Source organism: Saimiri boliviensis, chromosome 2 (genome assembly GCF_048565385.1).
Source record: "Saimiri boliviensis isolate mSaiBol1 chromosome 2, mSaiBol1.pri, whole genome shotgun sequence".
NCBI classification, from domain to species: Eukaryota; Metazoa; Chordata; class Mammalia; order Primates; family Cebidae; genus Saimiri; species Saimiri boliviensis.
In genome coordinates, this window is record NC_133450.1 from 64,497,190 (window position 1) to 64,523,762 (window position 26,573).

Consider the following 26,573-nt stretch of genomic DNA (forward strand, 5'->3'; position numbering starts at 1 on the left):
CATGTGTTTATTTTAAATCTTATCAAGGTTCTGGGAAAATGCAGGTGAAGGGGTCAAGGCTACATGGAGAGCCAGACCCGGGTGAGGTCTCTGATGCTTTGACCACTCACCCTGACAACCTCATGTCAGTAGCAGCTTCCAGGAGGAAGCTTCCTCTTTTCTGAGGATTTGGGAATTTTTCCCATTGCCTTTCTAAGGGCGGGGGGAGCTGGAGGCAGTTAGAAAACGTGAGTCGGGTGAAATCAGAATACCAGGACACATCGAGTGGACTTCTTCAAGGCTAAGAAATAATCCTGACGTCTCTACTACCAGCCAGAAGGCTTCTCAGGCGACCCAAGGCAGAGTACAGTATTGACTTCTCCCTGCCCTGGAGCCGGTGGGTTCGATGGGGAAGGTTGTGGGCCCAGGAGTTCGAGTGCTCTGTGCTGCAGCTGGGTCCTGCAGGCCCTGGGGCTGGGCGAGGGGGGTTGGTGAGGCTGGGCAAAGGCCTGTCTGTTCCTCAGCCCCACCCAGAGAGTGTCCCCTGAGGAATGTGAGCCACATGGTAAGGCACCTTACCTTACCCCCTGCTGAGAAGGCATCCTGGATGCTGTGCAAAGCCAGCCCAGACCTGAGCAACGCGCAGGGAGGGTAGACCAGTTCTCAGCTTTGTCCTGGAGATGGGCCACTGGCTCTGTGGGTTACGAGAGGCACGAAACCACTGTGCAGATGGGCTTCAGGACACGGGAAGCTTCTGAGAGCTGTATTGCTTACCGGACATACCCCGGGTGGGAGGGCTGGGGACTGTCATGCACAAAGCGCCACCTCAGCAGCTCCTCTTGCCCATGGGGGGACCTCATCCACAGATGGAACGTGACTCCCACGTCTCACCCCGTACCTTGATTGGCGGAGGAGGGTGGGTTTGGGGATCCCGTCTCTGTGTTCGTTCCTTGCCTCATGGGAGCATCCTTGCTCAGTCACACGGATGGGTCTGCTCAGCGCCTGCCCATGCGGTAACTGAACCTTGCACCAGGAGCAGAGGATCTCGAAACACACACGCTGTGCCCTGTGCACCAGGGAGTGCTCAGAGTTCGAAAGGTTTCCGTGTTCTCCAGTGTCATGCCTCTGTGAAGTGACAGCGGTTATTTTGCACACTAACAACTTTCATAGTGGGAAATTACCACTGAAATGGTGCCTTAGATTTCATAGTAATTTTATTAATCTCAAGAGAAAGAGAAACAGCATCTGTCTGCATGAGACATTTACCCAGCAATGGGTAGTGACGCACACATGGGTTTGCAGATGCTTAGCCGCCAGCGCAGGTGATGACCTGGGCATGCTCGATTGAGCATGTGAGTTGAGAGGAGTGAGTTGTACCCCCTCAGATGCCCACAGTGTCAGGACTCAGATAAACGGCGGAGGACGGAGGCCGCTTGTCCTCAGATTGGAGTAGTCACAGCAGACTTGCAAACCGCCCGTATTCCTCATGGGGTGCTTAGAACAATTTGCAATTCCCTCCCTTGTCCCTTTTCCAGGCATGAAAGCTTTCTGTTTGAGTGACTTTGCCTCCTTCATGCAGTGACATTCATTGAGCAGCGTGGATATAGTCATGGAGGAGACAGCTGGACACACAGGGCTTAGCCTTTGGGGAGGGAAGCAGGCGGGCAGGCACATGGTTAGGACGCAGCATCATCAGTGCTATGCTCGGGTCAGAGGGACGCCTCACCCACACCTGGGCTGGGGCCACGGAAGGCCTTTGCTGGGGTGGGTGCTGTTGAAAGTGAGGCCTGAAATAGCTAGGACTTAACCAAGCAGGGAGAGCCAGGCTGAGGGAGGAGCAAGGGCCTGGAAACTGGAGAATGCAGCGGGCAGCAGACACCTGAGGCCAGGGCCACACGGTCCTGAATGGACTGTGAGAAGCGAGGCTGGAGGAGCTCTCAGGGCCCAGCCATGGAAGGTGTGCAGTGGGCATTGTGCCCATCAAACATTTTCATGAGGCGGATGATGGGGGAGGGGGTTTCAGAACATTTGTGCATTCGGGCCACGTGGACCCAGGTCTGGCCGATGCATGAGCCCCGATCTCTCCCAGTGCTTCCCCAAGTCTCACTGGATGAGGATCCTTGGCCCAGGAGTTTGGTTTGTGTCCTCATGGGCGTGTTCTCAGCATCTAGAGCAGTTCTTGGCCCCTGGGAGGTGTTGGAGAGATGCTGACTGAGCAGCGTATCTGGGGCTGGCTTTGGGCAGTGCTGCGTTTGCTGCATTTGCAGAGCTGGTGGTGGCTGCCATGCTTCGTTGGAGCCTCCACCTTCTCAGACACCTACAGAAGCTGTGTGGGAGCACGGGCCTCTCAGAGAGGGCCTTCCCACTCAGCACGCGGGTGTGTATTGGAGTTAACTTGGAATCCGGCTCAGAGACCTGGTGCTGAGCTGCTTTGAGATGGGAGCCAGGTACCCTCTGAGCCCTGCTGGGGTTGAGGTCAACTCTTGCCCCCAGGGATAGATGCCTGGGCCAGTCACTCCTGCCAGTGCTGAGTGGGCTTCGTGTCAAGGCCCAGCGCTACCTTAATGCACAGGTGACTTTGATGGGCCCTGGCAGCCCTGCCTATAATCCCAACACTTTGGGAGTATAAGACAGGCAGATCTCTTGAGCCGAGGGGTTAGAGACCAGCCTTGGCAACATGGCATAAACCCCATCTCTACAAAAAAAAATACCAAAATTTTAGCCGACTCTGGTGGCAGGTACCTGTGGTCCCAACTCTTGGGAGTCTGAGGTGGGAGGATTCCTTGAGCCCTGGAGGAGGCCAAGATTGTGGTGAGCTGTGAGCTGAGATCGTGCCACTGCACTCCAGCCGGGGCAACAGAGTGAGGCCCTCTCTCAAAGGCATCTGTGAATTGAGGTTGACCTGCCGGTGGTAAAATGTTAGATTAGAAAAGACCCAAGTATGGCCGGGCGCAGTGGCTCACACCTGTAATCCCAGCACTTTGGGAGGCCGAGGTGGGCAGATGAGGTCAAGTGTTTGAGACTGTCCTGGCCAACATGGTGAAACCCCGTCTCTACGAAAAATACAAAAAAATTAGTTGGGCATGGTGGCATGTACCTGTGGTCCCAGCTACCTGGGAGGCTGAGGCAGGAGAATTGCTTGAACCTGGGAGGCGGAGGTTACAGTGAGCTGAGATCACGCCACTGCGCTCCAGCCTGGGCTCCCAGCGACAGAGTGAGACTCTGTCTCAGGAAAAAAAAAAAGACCCAAGTACAAGGTATGTTTATTCAGAAAATAGGTTATTGCGATGGATAGATGGATGATGGGTATGTGATAAAGCACATGTAGTGAAAATTCTAATTGCAGCATCAAGGTGGTGCATGTATGGGGGTGTGTGATAGAATTATTTTGACCTTTCAGGAAATTTTATATTTTTCATAATAAATGTTAGTGTTGAAAGAGGTATTCCAAATAAAAGGTCAGCGGGACAACAGGCACTTTGCCTAAGCTCACACCTGGTCAGCCACATCCATTGTGAAACAGTTAAAAATGTTGATCAGTTTAAAGCTGTGAAGCAGCTTCCCCTGAGTCTCGTTTCTCAAGATGTGGTCTGTGTGTCTGCCTATATCAGGATCAGCTGAGGGTTTGTGTTTGAAATGCAGATTCCGGCCAGGCAAGGTGGCTCACGCCTGTAATCCCAGCACTTCGGGAGGCCAAGGTGGGTGGATCACGAGGTCATGAGTTTGAGACTAGCCTGGCCAACATGGTGAAACCCCATCTTGACTAAAAATAGAAAAAAATTAGCTGGGCATGGTGGCACATGCCTGTCATCTCAGCTACTTGGGAGGCTGAGGCAGGAGAATCTCCTGAATCTGGGAGGCAGAGGTTGTAGTGAGCCGAGATTGTACCATTGCACTCCAGCCTCCAGCCTGGGCGACAGAGTGATACTCCGTCTCAAAATAATAAATAAATAAATACTTTTAAAAAGTTAATATGTATATTACAGGAAACTGAAAAAGACAAGCAAAGAACAAAGTCCTCCACGATCCCAAATAGTTCACAGTTTGCCATGTCCTTCCGGGTCCCGTGTGTGCACACAGCATCGTGTCACATGGTTGAGAGTGTGCGGTCTGTGTGAGGCTTTTTCACACATCGTGAATATTTACCAATTCGAAATTCCCAAGCTGTATGAGTATTTCGATAACTAAAAATACGCTACGCCAACTCCGTCTGTTAGGGAAAAATGTAATCCTGCCTTTCTTTGGACATTGATTTCATAGAAGACAAAAATGGCAACAGGCTTCTAGATAAAAGTATTGGCAGAGTAAATGTTAAAATACTATATTCCCTTAAGGCTTAGTTTAAAATAAGACATAAAGCAACAGAGTATACTAAGTGTCTGTTTTGAGGAGAATTCATTAGCAGATCTGTATCATTAAAATATTAGCAAGAAGGTATGTTTCCATTCAATTACTTAATGTATTCCTATAGTGCAGCCAAAAGAGATGCACTTACGTCAGTGGCTGTCATCCAAATGTAAATATGAACACATCCGCGCGTGTCTCTCCCTTTTTACTTCTTGGATTCCTCCCAAGCTGGAGGACTACGGTTGCAGATGAACAGAGTGCTTTTTCTTTCCCCTGAGGCTCCTCACTCCTGGATTCCCTCTGGAAGCGGGGAGGGTTTGTGGAGCCAAGGGCCAGTCCTTGAGCCCCAGCAGGCGGGACTCTGTCTTACTTGACTGCGTATACACAGAGCCTGGCACACAGAAGGCACTTGGTAATCACGCCACCCTTTGCTCTGCAATTAAAAGGGCTGCTGTCTGGGGAGGAGGGAAGGAAAGGAATCAGGTTTTTCGACTCCTTGGGATTGGAGACAGGGCTGTTAGGTGAGGTGAGCAGGAGAGCAGAGGGGTCATTGTGTTCGTGCCAGCTCGAATTGGTTCAGCACTTGCAGGGACAGAGGGAGAGACTGGTGCCTGGGTCCACCCAGGCAGGCCGCCTGTCTAACGCGGAAAGCACATCAGTGCACATCACCGAGGAGAGAGCGCGCCCTGCCACTGGGAGGACAAGATAAAGGACCAGGGCTTCGGGGCGAGGGCAGATTAATTTTGGTTATAAAAACAAAGAACACAAATGTACATGGTTTGTTTTCAAAAGTCTGGCAGCTATTTTTGCTTCTAGCCTAGCTTACATAAGAGGTGAAACAACAAAACGAAGAGCAAAGTAGGCGTCTCTCGGTCCAGGAGGAAGCGTGCTGGTGGGCGTGGGGTGTCCCTGACTTCCCTCTGCAAACAGTAGTTCTGCTCAGTGCTGTCCAGGGCACGGGGATTGCCCTCAGGGCTACAGGGGAGGAGGACAAAGGAAGAGAACTGGGAAGCTCTCTCTGCCCATATTTTAAAATTGGCTGAAAGTTTCTACTGCGGGCCAAGGGCAGATACATAAATGCTGTGTCCTGGATCCTCCATATCCTGAGCTGAGTGGTCGTGGCCTTTCTCTCCCAGGGGCAGAGGCCTAGCTGGGCACAGTCTACACCCGGGGCAGAGGCCCAGACCAGGGGCAGAGGCCTAGCTGGGCACAGTCTACACCTGAGGTGGAGGCCTAGCTGGGCACAGTCTATACCCAGAACGGAGGCCTAGCTGGGCACAGTCTATACCCAGGGCAGAGGCCTAGCCGGGCACAGTTTATAACCGGGGCAGAGGCCTAGCCGGGCACAGTCTTTACCCAGGGGCGGAGGCCTAGCCGGGCACAGTGTATACCCAGGGCAGAGGCCTAGCTGGGCACAGTCTATACCCAGGGGCAGAGGCCTAGCTGGGCACAGTCTATACCCAGGGGCAGAGGCCTAGCCGGGCACAGTCTATACCCAGCGACAGAGGCCTAGCCGGGCACAGTCTATACCCAGGGTGGAGGCCTAGCCGGGCACAGTTTATTATACCCAGGGGCAGAGGCCTAGCTGGGCACAGTCTTTACCCAGGAGCGAAGGCATAGCTGGGCAAAGTCTATACCCGGGGCAGAGGCCTAGCTGGACACAGTCTATATCCAGGAGCGGAGACCTAGCCGAGCACAGTCTATACCTGGAGGACAGGTCTAGCCGGGCACAGTCTGTACCTGGGGACAGACGCCTAGCCGGGCATAGTCTATACCCGGGGGCAGAGGCCTAGCGGGGCACAGTCTACACTCGGGGCAGAGGCCTAGCAGGGCACAATCTATACCCGGGGCAGAGGCCTAGCTGGGCACAGTCTATACCTGGGGACAGAGGCCTAGCTGGGCACAGTCTGTACCCACAGTCTTTACCCCGGGGGCAGAGGCCTAGCCAGGCACAGTTTATGCCCGGGGGCAGAGGCCTAGCTGGGCACAGTCTACACCCAGGGCAGAGGCCTAGCTGGACAGAGGCTAAGCTGGGCACAGTCTATACCCAGCTTTCCAGGTGTTGAGCAAGTCTTGATCCCATCTGTGAAAGCGGGTGTGCTCTGGGCATGTCTGAGACCTTGGCATCCTGTGATACAGGAGCATGTTTGCAATGGGCTTATCCTGAGGTGCCCCTCTCCCCAGGGAGCCTCCCCAACAGGGAGCTGCCTCAGAGGAGCTGGGGACCCTGGAACAGATCTCTGCAGTGAGGGGTCAGTCAGAGGGACAGGGAAGGTTGTTGGCCAGCACTGGCCAGTGAGGAGCTGGGCTAATGATCAGTCCCAGAATGGTGTCTGTCTTTCTCTCTCTCCTCTCTCTCTCTCGCACGCACACAGACCCCTCCTCCCATGGTGACTGGGAAGCGTCACCTGCTGTGGTCTGGTCTGCCCTGCCCATGGGGCCTGCAGATGGGACCCCAGCTCCCCTGCCCTCCTCCAGCCTCCTCTGGCCCCAGGCAGCGTCTCCGGCAGCTCTCCGAGGTCTCGTCCTCCTCAGAGGCAAAGGTGCTCGGGAAGTTTGCTGATTTGAGTCCAGTGCCTTAGGGCCCCTGAGACTCTCCCATCTTTAACTTAAAACAGACCTTCCCACTTTGCTCCCACTCTCTCCAGCTGCCTCTCCTTGGGCTCGCCCTCCAAGGTAGACCTGTGTGAAAGCAGTGTCTGCTGTGGGCCCCTTTCCCCCAGTCTGCGGCCACCTGCCTGCCTGGGCCCCCGCTCACCAAAGCCACTCTTGCCAGCGAAGGATGCTCCTGACATGGACATATCCAGCAAGCACTGCTCAGCCCCGCCCTTCCCATCACTTCCTCCCTGAGCTTCCGCTCCCCCTCCCCAACTCTCACCCTCCCCTCGCAGGCCCGCCCCTCTGCATGGGAGACCTCATTCACCCCTCGCCCTCTGCTGCTCCTCTGGGCTTTCTCCAGGGGTGCCTCACCTGCCCTGGCCCCTTCCCTTAGCCCACACATAGGCCCTTGAGTCCCAGGCCCTCATCTTTGGCTGGGGCTCTGCCCTGTGCTCCGGACCTCAGTGCACCCACATGGTCCAGAGACATCTCAAGGCCGGTTTGTTCAGAGTCACTGTCTTTCCTCCACACCTGCCTGTCCTGTCTCTGGTCTGGAGTCACATCCACTGGGGTGCTCAGGCCAGAACACTGGGCCACCTTGGTTCTTTGTCTTCGTCCCCACCCCCAGGGGCTCCTCCTGTTTATAAGCCGGTTTCTCACCTCCCAGCATGTCCTTGGTTGAGGTGGGTGGTGATGAGTGCGCCTCGGCCTCACTGGCATCCTCGCTCATGTTACTCCAGAGTCTGCCCACGGAGCACCCTCCCTGAAGGTTTGGACTGGCTGCTCTGCCTCCGTCTGTCCTGCTGCGGAGGCCTTTGCAGCCACTCCCCGAGGCTCCTGGCTAAAATCCACACTGCATCCTCGTCTGCCACTTGCCCCCTTCTCCTCCCCTAGGACCCCTGGGACTTTTTGCACACGTGCGTCCTCCTCCCCGCTCACTCCTCAGACTCTGGGGCCAGGTCAGGGGTTGGGTGCTGAGCTGTGCGGGCCGAGTCTCCCAGCCTCCTGCTCCAGGTTTCCTAGAAACCCCTCCAGACTGCAGGCGGCACCCATCATGTGGCACTTTCCTGTCTGTTTCCCGACCAGAGTGGAAGCTCTTTGGAGACAGGGTCTGTGCCTTACTGACTCCCGGTCCTCTATGCCCCATGCACCTTCTAGCTCAGGGATCAGCAGATGGCAGTCCCTGGGCAAACCCGGCCCACGTGTTTTTATGAACACAGTTGCATTGGAACACAGCTAACATAGCTGTGGACTCTGCGTGACCCCTCTGTGCCGTTGAGTAGTTGTGACAGAGACTTACAACCTGCAGAGCTGAAAACATTGCCTGATTTGGCCTTCACAGTCCCAAGGTCTGGCCCAAATGAGGTGCAGGATCAGGTCTTTCAGTGAGTGGTAACGACTGCGTATCTGTGGAGCGTTCCCTGCCTGCCAGGAATGGTGTCAGCCCCTCACTGCATCAGTGCACTGAAGCCTCCTGGTGGCCCTGCTGCCAGTTCCTCCCCTCTTTCCAGATGAGGAGACTGACGATTAATTAATAGCTTGCTCAGCATGGCAGTTGCAAATCAGGGGGACCCAGGATGGGAATGACTGTCTGCCCTAAGACCTTGATGCCTGCCTGTGAGTGAACGTGAGCTTCGGCCTTCACAGGAAGGAAAAAATAAAGGGGGGGGGGGGGGGGGAGTGCTGATAGAGGGGTACTCCTAGGAGGGGTGAGGGGCTGCCACTCTCTGAGAGGCCGTGGAGGCCTGAGGAAGGGCCCCAGCCTCCAGCAGCTCACGTTAGAGCCGACACATCACGTCATACTAAATCAGGGAATGTCAAAATTCAGGGCACTTAGTAAGAACAGCTTGAACACGGGGAAGTCTTCTGCTCCCACCTGGGACTTTGTGTGTCCCTTGTTTCTTAACAGCTGCTGAGGAGTTGTGATGAGGTTCAGCACACTCGGGCACTGAACAGGACACATCTGACGTTTTAAGGTTTAAGTCCGCCATGCTCCTCAAAGCAGGTGCAGTGTAAAAACAGGCAGGTCTTCGGTGAAGTTCAAGGGCTGTCCATGAAGCTGGATGAGCAGGTAGTGTTCAGAGTGTGGCGATATTTCCTGGGTGGGTAGGAGGTCTGCCGGCCCTGAGTCAGCAGACCCAGCCCCTCCACACTGAGGATTCCCTGGTGGCCTCCCGCTGCTGTGGCCACGGTAGGAAACCGTGGTTGCTGCCGAGCTCCCTGGTGAGGGACTGCTTGTTTCTCTGATTCTGCACCCCCTCTGGTGCTGTGTGCTCCTAGGGGGTCAGGAGACACCCTAGTGTTTGCTGTTAACATGATAGGTGCTCCTCGGGCAGTGCTGGAGGTGCTCTGTCAGTGTGAGTGATGGCAGCTGGCAAGATCACAGGCGCTGCACACGGAGTATTTCACACACATCATCCGAGCTTGGCATCACCCTGTCCTCGGGCCCATCCCATAAAGGAGGAATCCAGGGCCGAGAGGCCCCACAGCTAGCATATGTAGCAGCCTTGGGAATCAGGGCCTATTGGCTCCTCCGCCTAATCACGCCCTGATCGCAGTAGCAGATTAGAAGTGAGCTCTGGAGCCACCTGGACCAGCTCTCAGGCCTGGCCTGGGATTTCACGAGTGTGGCCCCCTCAGCTGTTTGCTGAGCTGGGTCAGGCCTTTAAATAGTCTCCGAGGTCACCTGTGGTCAGGGCCATGGTGGGGTTTTCTGGCCCTGGACAGCTACGCAGAGGTGTGGAATCGGGCTTTCCACTCCTCCTCACCGGGTCCCCGGGGGAGCCCTGGGCTTGCCTCGGGAGCTTGGGCGCAGCTTCTTCTGGATCCGCCTTCTCATTCCAGAGGTGGTGGTGGGGTGTGCAAGGCTGTCAAGATACTTCTCTTGCCTTATAAATGGTGGAGGCTGAAACGGCTGGAAAACTCTGGCATGTTTGAATCGTGGTTAGAGATCTTCTATTCCCTGCATCTCCCACGCCTGGGTGTCTCCGTGCGTCACGAGCAGTCTCTGAGTTCCTTAAGGCCCACCTCACGTGCTGCCTTTGACCTCCTTGGGGCATGAATTGGCCAACTGGTGTTATTGAACACTTGTGTGAGGCTCACAAGAGCAAAAGCAGATGAGTCTTGCTGTCAGGGAGGAGGACAGGGCAGGCTGCTGTCACCTCAGAGCAGACCCAGGGAACACAAGGAGCCCAGAAACCTGATTTGGGTGGGGCTCAGCGAATCCCCAAGCACTTCTGAGAGGGGGCAACTCAGGCTGGATCTTGAAGCCTGAATAGGAGTTGGTTGTGAGGGTGAAGCAGTAGGCAGCCTGTGCTGTGGTTGCTCAGGGCCTGAGGGTGGTGATGCTGGGGAGTGCTGGCGGTGGCCCCTGCTGGAACGCTGGTGGGAACAGTGGGGGCAGTAGCCAGAGATAAAAGGCTGGGCCTTTCTGCTTTGAAGCCCGCCATTGTGCTCTGGCTTGTGTCATTAGTACAGGAGGAGACTCTCTTACCCACCCGAGCCCCTCAAGGGTGGGCTTCAGGGAGCCGAGGGCAGTGGGGAGAGTACAGGGTCTGTAGCTGTTTGGCCTGAGTTCAGGCCCCGGCTTTGCAACTCATTAGGTTTGTGGCTTTGAGCTCATTGCTTATTTCCTCTGAGTCGGTCTTGCATCTGCAGGAAGGAACTGTCCCTGCCTCCCTCTGAGGGCCACTGTAAGTAAGGCAGGACCTGGATTGCCTGGGGCAGGGCCAGTCACATAGTAAACATGGTCTCTGCTGGGGACAGGCAGAGAGAGGGCACACAGGTGAATCCAGAGTCTTAATGGCCAAGCCCTCATCGGCTGCCAGGCCTTGATCAAAGCTGTGCCCGCTGGCAGAAAGCATGTGGCTTCCCCCCTACCAGGAGTCTTGGATTCTGGCCCACATGGGAAGATGGGCAGAAATTCCCAGCCTGGTCCCCAGTGTGAGTCGTGAGTGGGGCAAACCTTAGACAACTGTGCCCACTGAAAGAAGTGCACACATTCCTGGCGTGCGCTGTTTATAACCTGCAAAGGCATTTGGGGGAAGTTTAGTCCCCCCCACCCCCCACCAGATACCAAGTGGTGCTTGGAAGGGCCCAGGAGAAGAGAAACCAAGAAGACCCTTAGCAAAGGAACAGTGGCTGTTTTCTTGGGGCTAGCAGACCCGAATCTGCTTTTGTCACAGGTAGTAACATGCGCAAGCGAAGACATTGCCGGCTGTGCCTTTGTGCATATTCGTGGTGCTCACATTCGTGTGGTTTGCTGTGCTGCAACTTAATTGCCTTAAAGACCCTCATTTCCAGGAAACTGCCAAGAACTTTTGTTTTCTAAGAGTGTTTGTAAGATACTCCCACAGGAGCAGTGTATTGAATGAAAGCGTATCTGAATAGCTACTTTTTTCCAGGTCCCACATCAGTGGATGAATGTTGAATTCAGAGGTCTAGACTCACACCTGGAACCCAGGATTGACTCTTGGCCCCATTCCTTCCTTGTTAAGGAAACGAGCTCAGAGCCCCCTTGTCCGTCCAGATGAGATTAGGGAAGTCAAAGCCTTGGCACCATTCCCAGTCTATCTTGATTTATGGATTTTTTTTTTTCTTATAGCAGAGAAAGTCCATTGTCCTTGCCTGATTAAAAAGGGTGAAGGTGGCTCACACCTGTAATCCCAGCACTTTGGACGGCTGAGGCAGGTGGCTCTCCTGAGGTCAGGAGTTCAAGACCAGCCTTGCCAACATGGGGAAACCTCATCTCTGCTAAAAATACAAAATTAGCCAGGCATGGTGGCGGGCGCCTGTAATTCCAGCTACTCAGGAGGCTGAGGCAGGATAATCACTTGAACCCGGGAGGCAGAGCTCGTGGGGAGCTGAGATCGCGCCACTGCACTCCAGCCTAGGCGACACAGAGAGAGACTCCATCTCAAAAAAAAAAAAAAAAAAAAAAAAAAAAGGAGGGGGTTGGCAGTGAGGATGATAAAAAAAAAAAAAGTGGAGAAAAAACTTCCTGCCTTGGGCTTCCCTCTAGATTGTTTGTTTGCGTCCAGATGCCTGAAAGAGCTTTGGTTTTAGAATTCCGTCCTGATGACCCAGGTGCCTTTATCTGATGGTTCTCGTGTATGTTTTTGCTAACCAGGAGCTGAGAGAAGATAATATCATTTTAATTGAAACCAAGGCCATGCTGGAGGAACAGCTGACTGCTGCTCGGGCTCGGGGTGATAAAGTCCATGAGCTGGAGAAGGAGAACCTGCAGCTGAAATCTAAGCTTCACGACCTGGAATTGGTACTGCAGGCTGTGTTGTTACTGCACGGAAAACAGATTGGGGGCGGGCAGAGCGGCTCGTGCCTATAATCCCAGCACTTCGGGAGGCTAAGGTGGGAGGATTCCTTGAGTCCAGAAGTTCCAGCCCTGGCAACCTAGCGAGACCCCATCTCTACAAGTAAACTAAATAATCGGGTGTGGTGTCATGACACTGTAGTCCCATCTACTTGGGGGAGACTGAGGTGGGAGTGTTCCTTGAGCCTGGAAGGCTGAGGCTGCCGTGAGCTCTGATCGCACCACCGCATTCCAGCCTGGGTGATAGAGCAAGACCCTGTCTCAGGAAAAGGAAGAAAGGAAAACATGGGAGCAGCTTCAGGTTTATGCCGTACCCTTCTCTGATAGTTCAGCTTCTGGGTTTGTTGCTGCTGCTGCCACCACTACCACCCATGACTTGTCGACTGTGGGGAGTAGCTTGCTAAAATTGGCAGGCTTGAGTGGGCGCCACTTAACACCCACAAACGGAGAACACTTGACTTAACACCCACAAACGGAGAACACTGTTGCTTTTCTGTAGAAACGAGTGTACATGTGTGTCTTCTGCTGGTGTCGATGGTGTGGGGTGAGTTGCGATTTGTTAGCTTCTTAAAAGCTTTCAAGGACCGTCAGGGCTTCGCCAGAGCCACGAAGCTGCCCGTTGCTGCACACTTGCTTTAAAGCCCTGTGCAATACATCACTTTGTTCAGACAGCATTCAGTTAGGGACCTTGGTACTCTCTTCATAACCGAGGTAGCCAGGTCAGGGTGCCTCTCATAGCAGGGCCCTGTGCTGGATGTGTCTGCGCAGCTCTGTGTGTTTGGAAGTGAGCCAGTACGTCTTCATTCACAGCACATGACGGTAGCTGTACAGGGGTTGAGGCTTGTCCAGAGCGCTCCCCAGCTGTGCAGCCTCACTTCTTGCCTCTTCCTGCCCCAGGACCGGGACGCAGATAAGAAACGAATTGAGGAGCTGCTGGAAGAAAACATGGTCCTTGAGATTGCACAGAAGCAGAGCATGAACGAATCTGCCCACCTTGGCTGGGAGCTGGAGCAGCTGTCCAAGAACGCAGACTTGTCAGACGGTAGGTAGCGCCTGGTGCCAGGGAGCCAGCCTGGCCACCGCGTCCAGGGAGCTGAGCCTTGGGCTCTGAATCTGCCGTGTCAGCCCATCCATACATCCCCAGCAAACACGATTTCCTTCAAGCGCCACTTGGAACTGTTTCATTACAGTTCTCCCCAGGGAAGACATGAGGGGTTTGGCAGCCTTGATGTCAGGACGCAAAACACAAATTAAGTGTTGCCAGGTTTCCCAGTTCCCATATGGACATTCCCAGGAGCTTCCAGATTAGAGTGTGCTGACGCCCAGAGGCTCCCTTAGGCCATCTGTGGATGGCTTGAAAGCCCTGGATGGCAGGAGCCATCACCAGTGGCCAATGAATCCCTGCTATAAATGTACCCTGGGCATTATTTCCTCCATTCATTTGCATAATTGGGCAAGATGGATGCAGCCTGTTCTCCCTCTCCTGCGTGGGGAGGGTGCTAAGTGGCTGCTCCCCCTGAGACCCAGGTTCTCAGCTCTTCTGATGGGCCTCTCCTTCTTCCCTCCTGGGCTTGCTCTCTTGCCCACTGCCTCGTGCCCAGAGACAAGGTGTCAGTCATGGGAAGCATGGGTGGGGCCCCCGTCAGCCCCCCGCACAGGAAGCCTCAGCCCCGGCAAACAATGAGCCAGTTCCTGTGTTTGAAAATAGCACACGCTCACTGTTCCCATGCACCTGATAGTGCGAGTTCATGGTTACTTAGACTTTCCAGAGCGTGATGGGGCTTTTGGCTTGTTTAGGGGGTGGCTTTTAAAAATTCTGGTAGACCTCTAAGCATTCTGGAAAGGTTATTGGAAACAGGTGAATATTTCTTGTATTTGGGGGTTCCTATCAGTTCCAAACCTAAAATCAGTTAAACTGGGACTCTGTGTGAGAAGTTAGCTGTCTGTGCTTTAGTCTCTCTGTGCTTAGCGCTGGACCTGAGTGCTGCACAAGGGGGATCCCCCCCAAATCCCACGCCTCTGGAAGTCCAAGTTGGGGGCGCCCCCTGGTGGAACAGAGAGGTGGTACAGGCAACCTAGCATGGTGTGCCATCAAATAAATGTATGTGTTAGACTCAGAGACCACAGTGGCGGTGGGGTCAGAAGACCTCACCGATTTAGACTTATTTTATATAATGTGTGAGCCCTTTAAGGTCAATACCATGATTTATTCTTAGTGTTGTCAAATCCTAGTGCCTGGCTAGGAGCCGACATCATTCTAGCATTGGCTGGAGTGATGGCGTTGCGCAAGCAAAGCTTGAATGTATGCGGCACTGGCTTCGAGAGCCAGAAAGGCCTGGCATAAAGCCTCGGCTCCTCCACTAGCTGGGTGACCTAGGGCAAGTACTTAACCTCTTCAAACTTTACTTTCCTTACCTGCAAAACAGGGGCAGTGACCCTGCCTCACAAGATGGCCGTGAGGATGAGTGAGAGAAGACAGTGGGGCGTGAGCCTGGGCCCAGCCCATGTGTTCCGCAGAGGACAGCTCTTGTGTGTCTTACTATGACATACCCAGTTACTCTGGTTGCTGGGGGTTGATGAGAGTAGCACTAGTAAAGAAATACTGGGCGGGCGTGGTGGCTCACGCCTGTAATCCCAGCACTTTGGGAGACTGAAGCAGGCAGATCACTTGAGGTCAGGAGTTTGAGACCATCCTGGCCAACATGGCGAAACCCTGTTTCTACTAAAAATACAAAACTTAGCTGGGTGTGGTGGTACATGCCTGTAGTCCCAGTTATTCAGGAGGCTGAGGCAGGAGAATCACTTGAACCTGAGAGGTGGAGATTGCAGTGAGTTGAGATCACACCACTGCCCTCCAGCCTAGGGGGGAGAGAGAGAGAGACTCTTTCTCAAGAAAAAGGAGAAACACTGGCGTTTTAGTAGTAAACCATTGTGTCATTTTAATAGTCTTCAAGGCAGTGACTTTAATGGAAGAGGAAATGAAACATCGATTCCATTGTTGAACTTAGAGAACGTTAAAAATTATTCTCTGGCACAGAGCTTCAGTTTGAGAAGGTAAAAAGGGATGGTGGTGACGGCTGTGGAAAAGTGTGCTTGTACCTAATGCCACAGATCCACACACTTAAAAACAGTTAAAATGGTACATTTTTAGCATATTTTTCTATAATTTTAAAAAACAGGTTTTCTCTTCCATGAATTCTATAAAGGCACACTGTCCAGATGGCCACAGGTTTTCACATAATGGAGTCCTATTTGAGGCTCGGTGCTGACGTTTGGTTAGTTTCATTTAGATCTTAGTTGGGACAGAGGCCTCCAAGTGTCCTTGTATGTGGAGTGCGTGTGTGTCAGCCCTGGGCTGCGGTCAGGGACACACCATCCCCTCCACTGCTCGCCTGTGGTTGCTTTGGGTCTTTAGGGTGTTTTGGCCTGTTGCGTGGTCTGTGTCCTTAACCTTGGTAGAGGATGAAGACTCAAAGGGAAATGAGCCACTCTTCAGTCTCTATGATCACCCAGGGGATCTGAACACACACATTTATGTGTTTGCTGTGAAAGCCATCACCCTCCTGTACCCTCAGCCCTCAGGATGAAGGATGGCCAGGGGAGGAATTGCTGTATTAGCAGCAGTGTGGAAAGGCCCTAAGAGATGAGGAGGTGGCACTGAGTTGGGTGTATGATGCGTGCAAGGTCCTGGCTCCCTTCTTAAGAGGGCTTTTGCACATTTTTTTTTCCTTTCCTGAAACAGCCCCATGACTTAACTAAAATCATGCACCTGCTGTGGCAGGAGGGGGCCAGGAACTCCCATTCCTGACTTGAGACTCTTCCCTTCCCCATTTGCATCGGGCTCCTTAAAAGCAGAGTAGATAGTCAGCCTTTTACTATCTTTAGCTTATTTTTCGTCTCACTTAGAATTTGAAAAGCAATTTGCATATACTATCATGCTTTTCGTCAACATAATTGTGAAGTCATAGGATAATTCTCTGCATAGGGTCTCTTCCAGGCTGACAAGTGCCTGGCACATGTTCCAGTATAGCTTTCGACCACCCGTGGCTGGCAGGAGTGGTCAGTTACATGCCCCTGCCTGCGAGCCGCCGAGATGTCCGCTAGCTCTGAGAGGCATGGCAAACGTCGCCTATGTGCCATCTCTGTTAGCCTCTCAAATCCTTGATGAGACAGTTAGGGTAGCAGCCTGGAAGGCAAATGGTTCTCATACGTGACCACGTGACACAGCCGTTCGCCCTTGCATTGGCGCCCGGACCGTAACCTGTCGCGTTCTTGAGCCCTGGGTTGCTGCCCTGACAGACCCCAGCTAAGTCTGCAGAGGAACCCTCGGGCACTGGGTGTGGAGGGGCAGGAGGGAGGGTCCCCAGCTGACCTGTCGGAGCTCCTCCCTAGCCCCTGAGACCCTGGACTCCCGGGCTGATGACCGACTCAGAGCTTGGGGCAGAGAGAGGAAGCAAAGGCCCACAGAACGCTGGGCTCTGACCGGACTTTGTGCTTCAGCCTCCAGGAAGTCGTTTGTGTTTGAGCTGAACGAGTGTGCGTCCAGCCGCATCCTGAAGCTGGAGAAGGAGAACCAGAGCCTCCAGAGCACCATCCAGGGGCTGCGGGACGCGTCCCTTGTGCTGGAGGAGAGTGGCCTCAAGTGCGGCGAGCTGGAGAAGGAGAACCAGCAGCTCAGCAAGAAGGTACCTCGGCCTCCTTAGGTCAGCGGGAGGCACTGAGCCCTCGGGCTCCCTCCTGCCCTCCCCAGTGCTTGGCTGGAGCACACAGGAAGGAGGCGGCCAGGTAGAGCACACAGGTGTCAGGTGGCGGGCGGAAGCCAGGTGCAGTCACCACTATTATCATAGGAATAGGAGTGAGGACTGGGAGAGCCAGAAGAGGGGGGCGTGGCCCTGCCCCTGCCCCGCTGCCTTTAGAGGATGACCTGGACGTATGACTTTCATGTGCCTCTTTGTCTTTGTCTGTGAAATGGGGTTGATGGGGTGCCTGCCTGTAAAAAGAAAACTTCTCTTCCGCACCACTGTTTCCAGTACTTCACTGCTTGCGCCGGGTGTGTGGGTGTCCTACAGTTTAACTCAGTTCTGAAACTACCTGGCGTTAGCGCAGACCCTGCAGCCTAAGGGCTCAGTCTCACCAGACTGCCTCCACTACAGCTGCCAGTCCAAGTCCGGATTGTCACCTGTGCCTCTGACAGGCCGGCTGTAGATCAGAGGTTCCCGTGGTCTCCTTCGTGGGCTCTGCTGTTGCCTAGATGGCTTAGTATTCCTTGTTTATTACAAAGTATGCAACGCACAGGCGGGGTGGATGCCCAGGGCGGTGGGTGGGGGAGTGTGCGACGCTACCCTGTCCTCTGCCGGTGCCCCTGCAGTACCGCCACATGCTCACCAGTCTGGACACTTTTTGACCCAGTCCTTTGGGGTTTTTCTGGAGGTTTCATGATGGAGGCATGATTGATTACATCACTGACCATTTGATGAGCTCGGCCTCCAGCCCCTGTCTCCTCCCTGGAGGAAGGGGAGGCCTGAAAGTTTCAACTCTCTAATAACGTGGTTGGTTCCTTTGGCCACCAGCCCCCATCCCGAGGCTATCCAGGAGCCCCCAGCCCCCATTCATCTCAGCATACGAGAAAGACTCTTGTCACTTTGGAGATTCCAAGCGTTTCTGAAACTTGTGCCAGGAAGTTTAGCAGCAGCCAAACGAGCATTTCTTCTCATGTGACAGTACCCGCTGGGTGTCGTGAGGATTAGAGAAGGTAGTGTGTGTGACGGATTCTGCACACTGTAAGTGCTCAGTAAAAAGAGAGCAGTGCACAGTTGTAAAGCATGCAGTAGAGACTCAGGGAGGGGAGGCGGTAAAGTACCAAATAGCAGAGCTTGAGCGGTTGGCTACAGTGATAATGATAACATCCTTGTGGCTGCAAAGCCTAGGCGTGTATATGCAAGGCCACTGAGGGAACATCTTAGGGTCTTGCTGGTGGTGAAACAAGCAGGTCAGTGCTCCCTGCCTCCTCCGGGTTTGTGGGATGGAGAGATAGCTGAACTGTGTCGTCTTTTAAGGACAGCTGTTAGGTCTTCCTGGCAGCACAGAAGACGCCAGACATCAGGGCGAACATGAGGGTTTGCAAGCCAGTCTCGCTCTGCAGTGAAGAGGATCCCTGTCACGTGGCGGCTTCCATCCCAGGCGCAGGAAGGGGCCACTGAGAGACTAGGGATTGCCAACAGGGCTTGGTCATTGCAGGTCGGAGGACCTCTCCTCCCCCTGCCTCACACTGCGGGGGCACCGGTGTATCGTGGGCTCTGAACACACCAGCTGTCAGATTCTGTCTGAGGGAAGAGGCCAGAGCGCTCTTGCTGGTTGATTGCCATGCAGGACGGGCACGTCTGGGTGTCTCCCAACCCACTGTGAGTCCTGGCAGTGTCGTTTACTGAGGCATCACTGTGGCAGGACACCTGGCTCCCCTGGCTCTGCTGGGTTTTTTTTTTTTTTTTTTGAGATGGAGTCTCGCTGTGTTGCCCAGGCTGGAGTGCAGTGGTGTGATCTCGGCTCACTGCAGTCTCCACCTCCTGGGTTCAAGCGATTCTCCTGTCTCAGCCTCCAGAGTAGCTGGGACTACAGGCGTGCGCGACCTTGCCCAACTAATTTTTGTGTTTTTAGTAGAGATGGGGTTTCGCGGTGTTGGCCCGGCTGATCTCCTGACCTCAGGTGATCTACCCACCTCGGCCTCGCAGTGTGAGCCCCCGCGCCCGGGCGCTCTGCAGGTTCTTGATCTCTGAGGCTGGGAACAGTCCCCCTATTCTGGGAACTGGTCCCTTGAGTTCCCTCGTGGGACCTCTCCTGCCTGGCTCCTCACTCTTGTCCTTTTGAAGCTTTGTGTACCTTGCAGTGTTTTAGCTGCCTGCCAGGTGGTTTCTCCTCTGTGTAGGACAACAGAAAACGCCCCCATCTCATGCCACGTCTCCCGGTGCAGGGCAGCACGGGGAAAGTGACTTGGTTTTTTTTGAGACAGGGTCTTGCTCTGTCATCCAGGCTAGAGTGTGGTGGTGTGATGGTGGCTTACTGCAGCCTCGATCTCCAGAGCTCAAGTGATCCTCCCACCTCAGCCTCCCGAGTAGCTGGGACCACAGGCACATACCACCATGCCTAGCTAATTTTTTTTTTTTTTTTTTTTGGAACTGGGGTCTCCCTATGTTGCCCAGGCTGGTCCCAAAACTCCTGGGCTCAAGCAGTCCTCAGCCTCCCAAAGTGCTCGGATCATGGGTGCGAGCCACCTCGCCTGGCTCAGCGTTTTTGTTTCTTAGATTCATGTGGGCCTAGCATGGGACATGTTTTCATAAGGGGCCATCCAACCTTGGCCGTGATAAAAAAAAGAATCGACCTTTAGGAAGGTGAGAAAGGCTGCGGGTCCTCATGACTCTCCCCCGGAAAGCCTGCAGTGTCATCTCTGTGGCCTAGTGACAGTCAGGTCACCTCCCGGCAGGTTGCCAGGGTGGTGCTCGGGCATCCCTGTCCCGTCTGCTGTGGCCCCTCCTCTGTACAAACAGGACCTGGCAGGGGCACTGCCCACCCATCACGACTTTTGATGCTGATCTCTCAGGCCCTACCCACTTCCTCCCTGGCCCTGGCCAGCCTCTCCTGCTGTGGCCCTCGGGAGGCCCTGCCTTGGCCCACACTCCCTGATTTCAGGGGCGCTGGAAGGGAGGGGCCGCTGTTCGCAGGCAGAGTCGTCCTTTGTCCCTGGAGCCTGTCCTCCCTCTTGTCCTCGGCCTGCCCTGGGCCTGGCTGGAATTTGGCCCTACCCTGCAGGGTGGTTCTCCCTTCACCCTCTGTCCACATCTCACTGACTGTTGTATTGGCCCAAATACCCAGCCCAGAGCCTGACATGTAAGGGGTGCTCTCCAGCGTTTGACAGGTGAACCCTTCAGCCCCAGGAGGAGGCGGGCTGTGCTGCAGCCCTAGAGACCCCCAGCCAGCTCAGCTCATGCTGAATTTCCCTCTTCAACCTCAGCCCTCCAGCTGGCATTTCCTAGTCAGTAAGCAAGTCCATTGGCCCTGCCAAGTCCCACAGGGGCCCCTAGTGCCAGCCTGGCTTTCCACTTACCCCGAGTGTAGCCCAGGCTGCACGCTTGCATTGGTGTGGTACCTCTGTGGAAACCACATTTCCCTGAAGGTAAAGCCTCTTTCCCTGTAACTCAAAGCACCTCTGTGGGTCCTAGAGAAGCCCCTCCCTCCACTGTCTGTAGCTTTTGCATTGAAGTCATCATTCTCTGTGTCAAGAAGGAAAATGAATTCTTATTTTTAGAAGAAGAGGGGCAACCCTCTGGGGGTCTGTTATGAGAGGCAGGAGCAGCTCATGTAAAGACATCTGCAGCATGGGAGCTGAGGGGCAGGGTCCTGCACTACACAAGACCGTCATCGAGCCAGGGACTGCAGGGAGGACAGGAAGCCCTCTGGGGGCCAGAAGGCCTGCAGCCAGCCCATGTCTCAGCATAGCAAGTGTCCGTCAGGGGCATGGGCGTTCTTCAGGGATGGACTGGAGTGTAGGGCAAAGAATTACAGAATGAAAAAGATGAGGGGTCCAGCAAGGGCAGGTAGGACCCAGGAAATCACACCTTTAGACCAGAAGTAGCAGCAATCAGAAATGCAAGGGTTGGCCGGGCGCGGTGGCTCACACCTGTAATCCTAGCACTTTGGGAGGCCGAGATGGGTGGATCACCTGAGGTCAGGAGTTCGAGACCAGCCTGGCCAACATGACGAAACCCTGTCTCTACTAAAAATACAAAAATTAGCCAGGTGTGGTGGTGAGTGCCTGTAATCCCAGCTACTCAGAAGGCTGAGGCAGAAAAATTGCTTGAACCTGGGAGGCAAAGGTTTCAATGAGCCAAGATTGTGCCATTGAACTCCAGCCTGGGCAACAAGAGCAAAACTCCATCTCAAAAAAAAAAAAAAAAGCAAGGGTTAAGTCAGACTCTGCATTTCAGCAAGTCATTCCGGGCACTGGTGTGCACCGGGAAGCGTGAGGAGCTCTGTTTAGGTGGTTCATGTTTAGGAGGCTGGGCACAGGTGGGTTCTGGCATAAGAGCTTGATGTCAGGTTAGTGGGTGGCTGTCCAGGCAGACGACATGTGGCCTGGCCTCTGCTGGAGGTGGTGGACGTAGAAAAGGTGGGAAGGACAGGGCTTGGAGAAGATTTACATGGAGATGAAAGCGGAAGAGATATAACAGAGGGCCGCTTGAGCAGCCAGGTGACATTCCCAGCCAAGGCAGGGAGTCTCCGGGAGGACAGGGAGATGGATGCATGTGAAGCCCTCGAGGGTACCTAGCAGTGGTGGCCCCAGGCAGTGGAGCACATGGCAGCAAAGATGGGGCAGAGGGAGGCTAGGGGGATGGTGATGGGTTGATGCCAGTGACCTTTCTGGGGGTGGGGGGGTTGCTACAGAATGATGCCAGGAGGTCTTCCCTTGAGAAAAGACCCATTAGTGCGTTCTGTGGGGCTGAGAGGTTTTTGTTTTGTTTCAAATAATGGTTTACTTCGTGGGACTGACATCTGCACTGGGCTGGGTCTTTTGGTTCTGCAGATTGAAAAGTTACAGACCCAGCTGGAGAGGGAAAAGCAGAGCAACCAAGATCTGGAGACCCTCAGTGAGGAGCTGATCAGAGAGAAGGAGCAGCTGCAGAGTGACATGGAGACCTTAAAGGCTGACAAAGCCAGGCAGGTGGGTGCCTCCGCCGCTAACGCCTCTCCTAGAACCCCTGCCTGCAAGACGGAGAGCCAAGATGACAGCCATTCCTGGTACTGTATTGTGGATGTGTGAGTTACCTGTACCTAGCTTAGCTGCAGCTTAAACCAGCAATTCTCAATTTTCCAGATGGCAGTGGGAAAAGGTGGGGTGAAGTTTGCCTCCCAGGGAACATTTGGCAATGTCTCAAGACATTTTTGATTGTTGTGACCTGGGGGAAGGGAGAGGGCGGTTCCTGGGATGGAGTGGGTCCTCCACCCAGAGGCCAAGGATGCTGCTCCATGTTCCTGAGTGTGCAGGGCGAGGAATGCTCCATCTGTGAATGCACTTAGTGCCCCAGCCGAGAACCCCCGCAGACCTGCATAGTTTTATTTGCCTCACACTACGAGCAGCCCCAGGGCAGGCAGTCCAGGGCTGATGTAGTGGCTCAAGGACGCCATCAGGAACCAGGCTTCTCGCCTGCGGCTCCGCCAGCCCCAGCAGTGGCTGCTGCACGTCCCTAAGGTGCAAGCAGGAGAAAGGTGGAGGGCTCAGAGGCGCAGGGAAGCCCTCTCAGAAGCTCCGTAGACGTCATGTTGGCCAGAACTGACATGTGACTACCTCTGCCTGCAGATTATGCCGGGGTACCAAGTATTTTAGTGTTTTGGTTTGGTTTTGTTTAATAGAGATGGGGGTCTCGCTATGTTGCCCAGGCTGGTCTCGAAATCCTGGGCTCAAGTGATCCTTCCGCCTTAGCTTGCCAAAGTGTTGGGATTACAGGCATGAGCCACCATGCCGGGCCCCGAGTATTTTATCTTCACGTCTAATAGAGGACTAAAAAGCCCGGAGAAGAGGGTTGGAATGGCGCATGGTAAGCAGATGGATAGGGCCCTGCCCAGATGTCGCTCACAGCCGGGAAGGCAAACTTCCAGGTGACAGGCGAGATGATCTCAGGAGGGTGCTACGAGGGAATAGGGTGCCGAGGGAGAGAATACTGGGGTGCAGACCCCCTTAGAATCATCGTGCCAGGCTGCTTTGGGGAGCTGACACCGAGGATGAGAAGGAACCATTGAGGTTGATGGCCAGAGAAAAGTACTCCAAACAGAGGGATCTGCATGTACAGTATTCACAGCCAGCCGGGCTGGGTGGAGTGTGGCATAGCAGAGGCTGCAGAGGTGGGCAGGGCCTGGCCAGCAGAGACCAAGGAAACCACTGAAACTTAATCAAGGGAGAGAGAGATAATTTACGTTTTAAAGCCATCCTGACTGCTCCAAGCGTATTCTGAGCCATCTAAGTCATGGTGTCCGTGCCCACTCACATGTGTCCGTCGGGCCTTGGGGACATGCAGACAGCGTCTGAGTGCAGGTAGGATGGCCGTTCAAGGCTTTCTCTCTCCCGTTCCCCGGTGTGAGCCTAAGTCACTGAAATAGGTTCCTGCAGCAGCCTGGATCGTGCCCGTTGTGTTTCCCATAGATCAAGGACCTTGAGCAGGAAAAGGACCACCTCAACCGAGCCGTGTGGACGCTGCGGGAGAGGTCACAGGTCAGCAGCGAGGCACGCATGAAGGACGTGGAGAAGGAGAACAAGGCCCTCCACCAGACGGTGACGGAGACCAGTGGCAAGCTCAGCCAGTTGGAGTTCGAGAAGCGGCAGCTGCACAGGGACCTGGAGCAGGCCAGGGAGAAGGGGGAGCGGGCGGAGAAGCTGGAGAGGGAGCTGCAGCGACTGCAGGAGGAGAACAAGCAGCTGGCCAGGAAGCTGACCTCCCTGGAGTCGGCCACCGAGAAGGTCACGGCCCTGGAACATGAGAGCCGGAGCCTGCAGCTGGAGAATCGGACGCTGAGGAAGTCTCTGGACACCTTGCAGAACGTGTCCCTGCAGCTTGAGGGCCTGGAGCGCGACAACAAGCAGCTGGACGCGGAGAACCTGGAGCTGCGACGGATGGTGGAGACCCTGCGCTTCACCAGCACCAAGCTGGCGCAGATGGAGAGGGAGAACCAGCAGCTGGAGCTTGAGAAGGAGGAGCTGAGGAAGAACGTGGAGCTGCTCAAGGCGCTGGGCAAGAAGTCAGAGCGCCTGGAGCTCAGCTACCAGAGCGTGAGCGCCGAGAACCTCCGGCTGCAGCAGAGCCTGGAAAGCAGCGGCCGCAAGACGCAGGCCCTGGAGAGTGAGCTGGGCGAGCTGGAGGCCGAGCGCCAGACGCTGCGGCGGGACCTGGAGGCCCTCCGGCTGGCCAACACGCAGCTGGAGGGGGCCGAGAAGGATAGGAAGGCCCTGGAGCAGGAGGTGGCCCAGCTCGAGAAGGACAAGAAGCTGCTGGAGAAGGAGGCCAAGCGGCTGTGGCAGCAGGTGGAGCTCAAGGACGCGGTCTTGGACGACAGCACCGCCAAGCTGTCCGCCGTTGAGAAGGAGAGCCGTGCGCTGGACAAGGAGCTGGCCCGCTGCCGGGATGCGGCCGGCAAGCTGAAGGAGCTGGAGAAGGACAACCGGGACCTCACCAAGCAAGTCACCGTGCATGCGAGGACACTGACGACCCTGAGGGAGGTGAGTGGGCACAGGTGACCCTGCGAGGGGGTGGGCAGGTGGTGGTAGGTTCTCTAATTCTAAACAGCAATACCCAAAGGTCCAAGAACCCAGTGAATACCATGTATTACAATCTTGCGAACCAGAGATAACCACTCCTCATAGTTTGGGTTGTTTCATTTCCTCATTTTCCCTGCGCATGTGTATACAGACGTGTGTGATGTCATACTCACATACAGGTGAGCTGTCCTGGTTTTTATTTATGATGTTGTGGTTTTTGTTATTTAGATTTCAAAGCCACGATTTCTCAGTAGCTGCAAGATACGTATTTATTTATTTTGAGATAGAGTCTCACTCTGTCACCCAGGCTGGAGCGTTGTAACGCCATCTCGGGTCACTGCAACCTCCACCTCCCAGATTCAAGTGATTCTCGTGCCTCTGCTTCCCGAGCAGGTGGGATTATAGGTGTCCAACACCACACCCAGCTAATTTTTTGTATTTTTAGTACAGATGGGGTTTCTCCACGTTGGCCAGGTTGGTCTCGAACTCCTAACCTCAGGTGATCTGCCCACCTCAGCCTCCCAAAGTGCTGGGACAGGCGTGAGCCACCACAACTGGCCCATATTTATTTTTGAGACAGAGTCTTGCTTTGTTGCCCAGGCTGGAGTACAGCAGTGCAATCTCAACTCACTGCAGGCTCCACCTTCTGGGTTCAAGCGATTCTTGTGCCTCAGCCTCCTGAGTAGCTGGGATTACAGACATGCACTATCACACATGACTAATTTTTGTAGTTTTAGTAGAGATGGGGTTTCGCCATCTCGACCAGGCTGGTCTCGAACTCCTGACCTCAGATCATCTGCCTGCCTCAGCCTCCCAAAGTGCTGGGATTACACTGCACCTGGCCAAGATATTTAATCCTATAGGTTTACTGTAATTAGTTTTTGGACGTTTAAGTTATCTTAGTGTTTTCCACTATTTTATTTTTATTTATTATTTTAAAATTTTTTCTAGGATCCTTTCCTGAAGAATTTAACTCATTTTTTAAAATTTAATTATTTTTTCTTAGAATCCTATTTTCCACTATTTTAAACAACACTAGACATCCTGGTACATACAGACTTTTAGGAATCAAACTTTTTTTTTTTTTTTTTTTTGAGATGGGAGTTTCATTTGCTCTGGTTGCCTAGGCTGGAGTGCAGTGGCACAATCTCGGCTCACCACAACCTCCGCCTCCTGGGTTCAAGTGATTCTCCTGCCTCAGCTTCCCGAGTAGCTGGGATTATAGTCATGTGCCACCACGCCCAGCTAATTTTGTATTTTTAGTAGAGACAGGGTTTCCCCATATTGGTCAGGCTGGTCTCAAACTCCCGACCTCAAGTGATCCACCTGCCTTGGTCTCCCAAAGTGCTGGGACTACAGGTGCGAGCCACTGCACCTGGCTCAGTCAAACTATTTTTTAGGGTATATTCTTAGAAATCAAATCACAGGGTCAAAGAGTGTGAACATGTTAGTGTCTTGAGGGATATAAAATTCTCCAGAATTCCATGTTCTCCTACCCTGGCATGTGTTGTGTGGGCCACCTGGGCATTTGTTTAGTATGGGGAGATGGCTGCTCTGGGAAATGGCTTCAGCAGCTGAGTGGCCCAGCGCCATTTAGTCCCACTTATGTAGGGTCTAGTGTGGGGGCCCGTCCACATGGGAGAAGCCAGGCACCTGAATTATCGCACTTAAGGCCAAGTTCAGGCGCCTGGCTTCTGCCATCTTGAGATCTTGAGGCTCAGGCACCCCCAGTGGAGTCCTCTTCCGGCTCCTCGGCATGTGGTGGGTAGAGGTGAGAACGAGGAAAGTCACGATGCATGGGCGGGGCTCAGTAGCACAGCCACACCTAACCACAGGCTGCCACAAGAGCAGGAAATCAGTTTGGTGAACATTGAGCAGTTTCCACATTCGAAAAAGATGACTGACCATCCGTGCTGGCAGGTCCGTGTGCTGTTGGGGAGAGATCCAAAATCTGGACGCAGGCAGAGCCCGGCTCGTTAGTGTAAGTTAGTCTGGGCTACAGTGGCCAACCCAGCATCTTCA

At 54.1% G+C, this 26,573-nt stretch overlaps 1 protein-coding gene across 5 annotated transcripts in view; it reads left to right on the plus strand.

Annotated features, from left to right (window-relative positions):
• Positions 1–26,573, plus strand: part of CCDC88C (coiled-coil domain containing 88C) — a 153,567-nt gene that overhangs the window by 83,030 nt on the left and 43,964 nt on the right. For all 5 annotated transcript variants that reach the window (XR_012516237.1, XM_010350565.3, XM_074393471.1 and 2 more), the window contains 5 exons: positions 12,053–12,199; positions 13,151–13,295; positions 16,754–16,938; positions 21,828–21,965; positions 23,442–24,512. Coding sequence is in view for 4 of the 5 variants with exons in the window: in XM_010350565.3 (XP_010348867.3) it covers positions 12,053–12,199; positions 13,151–13,295; positions 16,754–16,938; positions 21,828–21,965; positions 23,442–24,512 (1,686 nt within the window). In the remaining variant the exon portion in view is untranslated. The remainder of the gene's footprint in view (positions 1–12,052; positions 12,200–13,150; positions 13,296–16,753; positions 16,939–21,827; positions 21,966–23,441; positions 24,513–26,573) is intronic.